The 11,031-nt window shown below is 40.1% G+C and overlaps 1 protein-coding gene across 1 annotated transcript; it reads left to right on the top strand.

The window, feature by feature from the left end:
• Nucleotides 1–1,541: 1,541 nt before the first annotated feature.
• On the top strand, nucleotides 1,542–9,212 carry lpar3 (lysophosphatidic acid receptor 3). Its single transcript, XM_080506516.1, has 3 exons — nucleotides 1,542–1,664; nucleotides 3,275–4,029; nucleotides 7,566–9,212. The coding sequence occupies exons 2-3, from the start codon at nucleotides 3,288–3,290 to the stop codon at nucleotides 7,892–7,894; spliced, it is 1,071 nt and encodes a 356-aa protein (XP_080362642.1). The 5' UTR covers nucleotides 1,542–1,664; nucleotides 3,275–3,287; the 3' UTR covers nucleotides 7,895–9,212.
• Nucleotides 9,213–11,031: the final 1,819 nt, after the last annotated feature.

Genomic DNA, 11,031 nt, shown 5'->3' with positions numbered 1-11,031 from the left:
TTTTAACACTGTTTCCCTGACATTGAGCTGTTTTTTTTTTCTTCATCTTTTTACTTTGGCTTATTTAGTGGGTTAAGATGTCTATTTTGGCAGGTGGTGGCTAAGACAAATGTCATAAAACATGTGCATATATACGAAAATTCTCATCATCACATACTGGACACCAGATAGAACAGAGTTGTACAGACCTGGTCATGCTCCGTTAATATCCATTAAGAATGAAGTATACAGTTGTCTCAGCATGCTAAAAATGAATGTAGATGTTTATATTTCCAAGAAGGAGAGGGTTGTTCAATAACCAGTACTGCTTTATGTGAGCTTGTTTAATCTATTTGCAGTCAATATTTTGTGTTGCACACGGAACTGTCCTTATCAATCCTGTCACATCAAACTCTGTTTGTTGGGGGGGGGGGGGGGGGGGGGATTGGCTCATGAGGTTGGCTTTCAGCTGAACAAACTATCCACTATGCATGTTTTACATGCGGAAACTTGTGGACTCTGTATATCAGTAATCATCATGTAAAGCTGCCAGCCATGTTGTTAAAAAGAAAACTGATTAAAATGTAATTTGAACAGGAAATGAAGACAATACTTACAGTATGTCCCCACCTCCCTTTCAGGAATTTTCGATATGTATTTGTATTTGTGACAAAAAATATGTTGCACTATGTGATAACTGACAAAACTACAAAAAGTTATATGAACATCTGCACGAGCTATTCTGCATCCTGCAAAAAAAATGCACTATGTTCCTCTCTTCACGATTGCACTCTGAACAAGGAGAATATTTCTTTGGTGTCTTCCCTTCAAAACAAACACACTAGCCTTAAATAGTCTGGAGCTTTTTACTTGGATGACTTCCAGTGGACGGTGGATCTGAGATCATGTGTGCAAGTTAAATATTATGAGATTGACTGAATTGGATGATAATTTTGATACATATTAAACCGCATGTCGATGTGATCCCTCTATAGTTAGTGTTCATGTGAATAGAACAATCTAATTTCTCAATGTCAAAGAATTTGTGCAGACTGACCCGTATCACCGAGAGGGACATAACGAAGGTAATATTGACAATGAAAAGCAGAAAGAAATTAGTTAGATGGACCCTATTTAAAACATATCTTTCCAAATAGATACAAAATTTTACTGAGAGACACGTATCAGCCCCCCCCCCCCCCCCCCCCCCCCCCCCCCCTCCAACAAATAAAGAAATAAAGAAAGAAAAGTAATAATAGTTTGGAGTGCAGAAAAGAGATATGGATGTGCTGTATTTTTTTAAATTATTATTATTATTACGTGCAAAGACACGTATAGTCGACCTTTCACCGAATTGTTCGTAACAAATTGAGATAATCCATAAAAGTAAATCATGTGCATCACGACTGTGCGACTGACGCCGTGGAAGCTCACCGGAGGTCTCGTGCAGCCTGCGTGGGGGGGAGGCTTGGCTCCGGGGTCACGCCCTCTGCGTCACGGCGCCCTTGGAGCCTCAAAGTAAAGACGCTCAACTTCCCTGCCTCCTCCACTCCTCATCACACTGTCGCCTCCTTCCGAGCTGCAGAGGCACAGAGCCACTCCGACAACATGGTCACTGACTCATCTCACACTATTTCGAAACTTTTATTCTCCTGACGCACCACGGACGATCGTTTCCCACGCAGGTAAGCTCACCTGCCGGGTACTTCGGCTTTCCCCCCAATAACTTCGGGTGTTTGGTTCTCTTCTCCTCCTGCACGCGCGAGATGTTTTGTCTGTATTTCACGGACGCGTATCTGATCTCAACCCATCCCACTGCAAACCTGTCGTGTCTCTTTTATTCCCATGGCGTCGGTAAACCGAGTCCGACGGGTTTGTAGTGAAGCTGCTCTTTGAAAAGCTGGCGGAAAAAAACCCCCCAACAACAAAAAAACTTTACACCTGTTTCAGGTAGACACTTTTCCTGTAGTATATCTGTAATGTTAAGAAGTTTGATCTGTAGTGTTGTGATGTTTGATCTGTAGTGTTGTGATGTTTGTACGGGAAGGCATTTGGCAGATTATTTTGTAATGCTTTTCGTTTTAATGTTCCTTTGTGTTCAAGTTAACGTCGATGTTATTTGTATTATTCCAGGCAAATATGCGGGGTATGTGTCCTTGTGTCTATGGATATCAGTCATGAAACTTCTCTCTGCTCTGGAACTATTTGTCCTTGGAAAAACTGTCAGGAGGCACTGCTGTGATACACTGAAGCGTTTCCTTTGGGATTTTGCATCACTGGTATCATCCTTTGTAATATTATCTGAGCTTTAATGGGCTGTTGTTCCCAAGTAGTGCATTTAAACCCCTTGCAAACTTTAAAAGACACTCTTCAAGAAATTAATTAAAAAATGCGTTAAATCAAACCTTAAGATAGGAGCTAAATGTATGCCCATTAACTTTATTGTTTATTATATTATTTAGTAATTTCAATTCAATTTTAACTGTATTGTGTCATTTAAAACAGACACTGCATATCACTTCACATAATAAAATACAGAGGAAATGCTAACAGTTTCACATTACCATGAATTGGACCTTTTGATTGTGGAAACGAAAATCTCCCTTTTACCACAAAATCTGTACAGAATTAGTCTCACAGGTGTTTGCTGTTTGTTTGCTTTGGTTTGTATTATTGGATTCTGATAGAGAATTAACAGCAAGCAAATCAGACTCCCTGCTGGGATTTCCTTGCAGACTCAACAGGTTACGACAGTGTTTTACATTGAATACATTAATTCAGGTGCAAAATATATTTAGGCCAATGACCCCCTCAGCCATTGCTTTTTCTCCAACATGATTTCATATCTGTTGTCTTTTATGATTATGATATTGGGAGGCACGTTATAGGACCCTTGCCTCCAGATACCTAAGAAAGGTAGAGAGGAGGAGAGTCTAGACTACTGGAAGGAGAGAAACAAAATGACTGACATATGCACTTACGGGGAGATAACTGTGCACTGAATAAGGTGTTCCATAAACTGGAACCTATAGCAGCTGAACTGAAAAATGATGACCTACGCTAATTCTTACTGTGAGCTTTATTGAATTAAAAAAATAGAGGCCTGATCTTTAAAAAAGAGAAGCCAGAATGATCAACGTTCTGCTTCATATTCCACTTTCAGAAAACCCCGATAAGTCGCATCACTGTTCCAGATGAATGAAAAAATTTGAAATACGAAATTGAATGATTCTAATCATGCAAAATGATGTGGCGGATAAATGAGTGACTTCTGTGTTTTCCCTTTGTTTCACAGACCTTCTACTGAAATGGCCCAGCACAACTACAGCTGCCATTATAATGAGTCCATGGGATTCTTCTACAACAAAAGCGGCAGTAATGACAAATGGGACAAAGCGCAGCTCATCCTGGTCCAGGTGGTGGGCTCCCTCTTTTGCTGCTTCATCCTGGTCTCAAACTCTATGGTCATAGCTGCTGTCATCACGAATAAGAGGTTTCACTATCCGTTCTACTATCTCCTCGCGAACCTCGCCGCCTCGGACTTCCTGGCAGGCATAGCGTACGTGTACCTCATGTTCAACACGGGAGAAGTGTCGCGGAAGCTTACAGTCAGAGGGTACTTCATCCGCCAAGGTCTTCTCGACATCAGTCTCTCCGCCTCGCTTGCGAACCTGCTCGTTATCGCTCTGGAGCGCTACATCTCCGTCATGAGCTGGAAAGTCCACAGCAACCTGACAAAGAGGCGGGTGACCCTGCTGATCGTGCTGGTGTGGGCCATTTCCATCTTCATGGGGGCCGTTCCCAGTCTGGGCTGGAACTGCATCTGCAACCTGAGTGACTGCTCCCAGTTGGCCCCCATCTTCAGCAGGAGCTACTTGATCTTCTGGTCCCTGTCCAACCTGGTCGTGTTCCTTGTCATGGTGGTCATCTACCTGCGGATCTACGCCTACGTCAAGAAGAAGACGTCTGTGCTCATGCCACACACGAGCGGCTCCATCAACCGCAGGAGGACTCCTATCAAACTCATCAAGACAGTCATGGTTGTGCTTGGTAGGTGCCTCTCGTCCAATGCTGTCATTGCATAGCCGCGGATCATACACTTGTGAGTCAGAGCATGAATAGTAGTCGTGGTGCATAGCAGTGTGATTTTTACCAAGGTGTGTAGTCGTCCCTGAGATTATAGCCATTCACGTGCTGAGCTGAAATGCTTAGTCTGACTTCCTGACAAGAGAGGTCCATAGAAAAAGTTAAAAACATAAATGTTTATGTGTGTCAAGGATTATAGGATGAACTAAATAAAAGCCAAAGACGCAAAATTAGCGCAAATTTATTTTAATTTATCTGTGCTCAGATTTTTCTGCGTTTGCAATTTTGGCACCTAATTCTTTTTCATTTAACTCCAAATTTCCTTTATTAGTTGGATTTATTGTATAAAAGACTAATTTTGCCCATGAAATGCAAAAGCACAGTAACTTTTCACAACTATCACATGGCTGAAGAAACTTTATATTGACTCTTTTGCCACTTTGGTTTCCTTTTTAATCCAATCCACCCATTTATTCTGAAGAAATAGTCTGTCTTTAACACGCACGAAACAGAGAGTCGGAATCCTGTTTTTTAACGTCCTCTATTTACAGTCGAGATGATGCAGGCAGATAGCGTCGCCCGTTTTCTTTCACCAGGTGTAAACGGATACCTTACAATAATGGAGGAGCAGTTTCTCAATCAATCGACAAACCTTGCTTTTCTTTAAAATCAAGACAACTGCTCTGTCTTGAGTATTTCCTTTGGAGCACTACAAGTAAAGAAAGCAGATTGTGCATAAAGTATATGACAGAGCATGCAAAGTGAGTAGCTGAACTGGGTAATCCTTGTGAGTCTAGTACATTTCAGGCAGCTGTGCAGGTTCAGACGAGTTCATCCCAGGTTCCAGTTCTACGCTCTCCAGTCAACAGGATTGCACAGGTTTCACAATAGATATTAGATATTGATCAGTAATCGTTGCCTGTTTAGGGACTCATCTGGCCCGAGAGTAGCACGCCATCCTAGCGTAGGAGTCGTTTGCCTCGGAATGCACTTTGCTTGAGACTGCTGTGTAATTATCCTTCACTGTGAGGACACTGCTCCTCAGCCTGTGTGGCGTACCATCCACCACACTGGCCTTCATTTGATGTCCCCTCCTCCTCAACCCCAAAAAAGAAGAGCCTATACTTGAGAAACTTTGTCAATTGCTTTCAAATGCTCTTTGCCTTCTTATGGAAGCACGAGTGTACAAGTGTTATCTTCTAAACCCACTTCCAATTTTAAATATCTTGATTTGATTTAAACTTTTCTTTGATACCAAAAGGCGGTTTTCACTGTTGTTCCACCAAAGATATTTGTTGAGAGCATCAGAATACGGATGGGAGGTCAGTCTTCTAATAAGCACCACTGCAATGACTCAGTATTACTCAATCGCTGCACGTAGCTGCTTTATTATTGTGTGCGCTTTGCATAACAGACATTTTAGTGACTCATTTCACAAAAAGAAGCTTTGACACTGGGGGAAAACGTGTTGGAAGTGCTTGTGTGGTTGGGTCCTGGTCTGAGACGTGCATTAATTATGGGAGGAGCAGTAGTGAACTCTTGTTGCAGGCGCAAAGCAGTATGCCATGTCAGAAATGGCAACTGGACAAACCAGTTTAAAGATATGTGTGTGACAGGCACAGGCTTTGTTAATATCAGAGGAAAAAAACAAGTGTGTGTCGAAGCATCGAAAGTGTTCTTGGACTTTGTTCCTCTAATTGCCTGCTCAAGCAAACAAACCCCAAAAAGTATTAATGATGATGCATAACTATGCAGTTCAATACATATTTACTGACCCGAATATGTAAGAACAGTAAAGAATATAGCTATCTCCTATGTATTCTCTTGTTCACATGTTTACTGGTACCTGTGAAGCATCCTTTTTTTTTTGGTATTTTCACAGCCTTGAGCCATTTATTTGTAGCGTGTTTGTACCTGCTTGTGAAATGAGGCATCAAACTTTTCCAGGCAGTTTCTGATTTTACTTTCATTTCAAGCGCAATAAACATCTTCACATAAATACCAATAGGACCACATGTTTAAAATGTGGACTCTCACAATCTTTCAATTATTTATTCATTTATTTTTTTACTTTATTTGAGAGGGGGACGGTCCAGATTTAAATGTGTGTAAGATTTACTTTTCGGTGCTCTCGGTGTATTTTAGGCATAAAAACCTGGGTTGGGACAAAAAGAGTTTTTATGATTAAACGTTCAATGAAAAAGATCAAGAAGACTTTGCTATTTTTTGATCATGAGACCTTCAAAAAAAACCTCTAAGTCTCGACATATCTACAGACAAAGAGGAGGAGGGAACTATCTAACAGTGCATGTTGTTGTTCTGCACCATGCATTGAAGCTGCAGAGATGCTGGTTGTGAAGACAAGTTGTGACACGCTGCTTCCTTTCAATTCCAGAAATCTCTTGATCGCTGTGTGTTTGTGCCCAAACACGTTTGTAGTCGATGGCTAATCGGCTCTTCGGGTAGCCATGTGACCAACCTCATTATTTACTAAACACATAGGGCTATGCACTGTATTTTAACACGTTAATGACATCATATGGCCAAACTCTTGGCCATATGCCACACACACACACACACACACACACACACACACATCTTGCGAGATCTCAGTTCGCAACTGGAGAAACGACCAACGATCAGTTTCACAACATTTGAGAATTTTCTCGTGGCTCGAATACTCTTTCTTTGAGAAAGACTTGGAGTCTTGAATGATATTGGCTACTATAGGTGCTGTATCATCAAACAATTAATATAATCTGGAGAAATGCATGCAGAAGGGACGAGGTCAAAGCTCAGTATTGTGTGCTTGTAATCTTCAGGCTGCATTACATTAAAACCAACATTATTTTCTACTGGTAACAACTACGGCTAAGGAACACTTCGAGAAATCTTTGTCAATGAACAGAGTTCATGTATCATTTGTGTGAATGGCAAATCATTGCATCTAGTTTTTATCTAAATATTCCAAAATGTCTTGACTTTTTTTTTTTTTTTTATTCGTCTCATGCAATATGGTCCTCCTATGTAAATATGAAAGGTGGATTTAAATGACTTCATCATTGCAGCAATGATTTGCATACACACACACAAAATAAATTACAAAAATACCAAATTAAATACAGAGAGTTTATTCCTCTGACAAGGCCATTTCTATTCTTTTCCACATCTATTTGACTTTGTTAAGATGCATCAATGTGCATTGTGCAACTGTGTGTCAGAAAAGTGCATGTTTTCTCAATATTTAACTTTCAAACAATCTTGTGCATCTTAATGTATATGGCATGTAGTCGGCCAGAGCCCCATATTAAGTGAAAGACGACGGCACAACATGTTAACCTTCTTCAAGGTTTAATTGTTTACCTTGGCAAACTTCCTAAACTTCATTGAAAAATTATCTTGTAGTTTTTTTTTTTGCACTTTTACTGACAGACTATTCCAAAATGTAACCTTCTTCAACAGGATGATAAATGTCTAACTTGGTATTTTGGTCATTTCAGGGGCATTTGTGATCTGCTGGACCCCCGGCTTGGTTGTTCTACTGCTGGACGGCCTCAACTGTAAGACCTGCAATGTCATGAAAACAAAACGCTGGCTGTTGCTCCTGGCCGTGGCCAACTCCGTCATGAATCCCTGCATCTATTCCTACAAAGACGAGGAAATGTGGGCAACGTTCAAGAATCTTATGCGCTGTATTGGCAATGGCACTCGCCGACAGCGGTCTACAAAAGCCAACGCCAGGCCACTGAGCTCTGGCCAGGATACGGGGACCAGCCAACCACCCTCAGAAGAGATGAAAAGTGACAACCAGGAGATACTAAAGACTTAGAGAGAAAAATTTTTATATATATCTATACATTTTCTCTTTGTAAAGCATTTTTGAACTTCTGTTAATGTCTGGCTGGAAGTACTCTGTGAAGACAGACTGAAGCTGACTTGAACACTGTAGGTCAAAGTGACTTGGCTTTGCCAATGTGTACAAAGTTCCCCTGGAGAACTGCTGCAGTCAAACTGTTTCACTGTTCAGCTGGAATTGTGGTTCGAGAAATAATAGCAGATATTGATGCACTATTTTCTTTAACCGATACGAATATGTTGCTTTGTCAGGATTTGATCAGTTTTGGAAACATAACCTTTCTGCTTGTGCAAAGGGGAGTTTTCTGTGGCCCTTTTTTTCTTTCTCATCACATACCTTGAGTACATTAAATGTGTGTTGAGGCCACAGCTCAGTGACCGATGAGAGAAGTTTGTATGAGATACACAGTTCTACATTTCCACCTTTTGCCCCCCTGAAGGGTGAAAGCTGTGTGCGAGTTACTCATTTAAACTTGTGTATATCTGCTTAAATTATCCTGTGGGTTTACTTAGTTTGCACTTATTGAAGAAATACTGTTGTGCAGAAACTTGTCAAGCAATGCTAATTATTTGTATTCAGGCACTTGCGAAATGGTTTGTATAAGCAGGGTATTGATTTATTTCCAGTTTTACACATTTACTGTTATTTAGCTGAGCTGTAGCCATCTACATGGTAGTGCGGTAGTCCAGTAACATTTATGCACAACCTGAGCAGGTGGTTTTCATCATCAAAGAAGAGGAAGAAAAAAGAACATATCTTGGCCTGTAGTAGAAGAGTGTCTTTTTTCCATTTCCAGCTTCGGTCCGCTAAACACATGACTTCCCACATGTCGCATCTCTCTTTGACAAACTTGTTTTCCTTGTAGCATTTTTACACATCTGCCTCAGCTCGCGGAGTGGCTGCTGTTGCTCTGATGAAACAGCTGCGCACCTGAGAGTGGAAGGGTTGTAAAAACGATGTTGCGACATGCTGGATTCCTGCTCGAGGCTGAGCACACAATAGGTGCTGCAGGAACCGACGAGGATACGACTGAACAGATTCCAACTCCCTTCGCACACAAACACAGGCCCAGCAGGCTGCTGGGATGACCCCGCTGCGAAATCATTTACAGGGTTCAAAAGACTTTACTCACTTGTACAGTATTTATTCATATAATTGCTGTCAAAACAAAACAAAACAACAACAAAAAGCCACCAAACCTTCATTAAAGTCATTTTGTTTTTAATCTGGCCGTGTATATGAGAGTGGTGTCTGATACGGTTTACAGGTTCAATAGTTTGGTAAATAAATTTCATTAATAGACGGTCCAGATTATGAAGTTTGTTTGACCAATAATAGTGTGACTGAGATAAACCTTGAAAATGGAAAGTAATGTTTTTTGTTTTGTGGTGTGTGTATATATATATATTACTATAAACTAATTTTCTGGGTTTTTTTAAATGACGTTTAACAGTTTACAGTGGTCTGTTTGTAGCTTTTCTTCACATCCGCTCGTTGGAATATTCTTTAAACATTTGTAGTTTTAACAAAACTTCTCAGCAACTGAGACAAAAGTAATTACATGTATTCACATCAATATCTAGCGCACTGTTTGTGTACATTGTTAAATATTTTATTTAACTGAGCTTTATTTATATTTTGCCAATAACAATATGATCATTTAGCACTTGAGATCCAAATTAAATATTTAGGAAAAGCTCCAGCAATAACATATTAGCAAACACTGGTAAAGGCTGGGGGAGAAAAAGATCCTTACTGGTACTGAATGTTAATATACGCTTTGGTAAAAAGTTAACTGGCATCAGCATCTTTGAGTTTCTGGAGCCACTGTGAACAACCACTTCCACTTGACACCGCTATCAGCCAAACCAGAGCAAGCATAAGTACTTGCAAATCCTGTTTGACTGAGAAGATATATGTCTACATTTGATAATGACAATCATCACTATGAGCTGACAAAAATGTGTTTTTCATAATTGTATAAAAGCGATGAAGACTCCAGATAAAATAGCACCAACAAAAACAATTGAAAGAATTATTTGACCCTTGAATTGAATGATTTGTACTGCAGCTGATGAAGTACCTTTACTTGAGATTTCTGGTAGCACTACAGGCTGATTTACTCTCTTCAAGGGAATAGATGGGTGACCTTTTATTTCCATTTCATTGAGCTACATCAAAGTCAAAGAGTTAGAGAAAGATAAATGCGTCATTTGGAAAACAGGTTGGCACATTGAAGTGTTTACAATGCAGTGCTTTATTAAACTGTTATATTCTATGCATCTCTATATACGTCCATTAACAGGTTCTATATGTACTATCACCATAATGTGCACATTTTCCTTGATTATCTCTTTAAAACCTCTCTAATTTACACAATGTGACAGGCCTGAAATACAGGCCTATTGTTCACGCTTTACGACCACAAACCCATCGCCTTTTTCATTTCCCCACAGATTGTAGGTGACCTGTTTTCATCTGCATGCCTAATCACATGGTAAAATCCCTTTATACAATGTATAAAACACACCCAAACACAACCAAACATCGTTTGACAGCAGAAGAAATACACGACACATATTTCTCTCAAAAAAAGTTCTAACGATCATGTTCACTTTTGTTTCACTTGTTGACTCGACTTGATTAAAGCCATGTGCTTAGCAAGACAAAAGAAAAAACAAAAAATACGTGCTCTATCGTTGCGACAACTGCATGTCCTCTGCGAAGACTTCTGTAAACCTGCTGTGACTGCTGCGTGCCACTCTGCTTCAGCATTTCAAAAAACATGATCTGTAAACTGTGTGGCGTGGCAGCCACTTTACTACAGCTGTGCTGTAATTATGCATTCTTGAAAAGCCAATTAAATCTCACAGATGTTCAGAAAGTCTGTCTTTAGATTTATTCTAAATCTCAGGGCAAACCGACAAAAGCAGAGAAGGCAATCTGTCCTCTCTGTGTGTAAATATCCATTCATTTATATTTAGTAGTCTCTTGCTGAGTCTTTTCCATTTAACAGTGACACAAACAGGTGAACTGTACTCTGTGAAGCCTCCCTGCCAATCTCATAAGACTTGTACTGCTAAATTTATTGTGTTGAATATGTGGTTGAA

This window comes from Blennius ocellaris, assembly GCF_963422515.1.
Source record: "Blennius ocellaris genome assembly, chromosome: 12".
NCBI lineage: Eukaryota > Metazoa > Chordata > Actinopteri > Blenniiformes > Blenniidae > Blennius > Blennius ocellaris.
Note: the sequence above shows the minus strand (reverse complement) of the source record. Positions and strands in the feature narration are given on the sequence as shown.

Bases quoted from the DNA above. Each gene is read 5' to 3' on its own strand.
- lpar3 (XM_080506516.1), top strand. From the start codon at position 3,288: ATGGCCCAGCACAACTACAGCTGCCATTATAATGAGTCCATGGGATTC. The intron at 4,030-7,565 runs GTAGGTGCCTCT...TGGTCATTTCAG, and splicing joins GACAGTCATGGTTGTGCTTG to GGGCATTTGTGATCTGCTGG.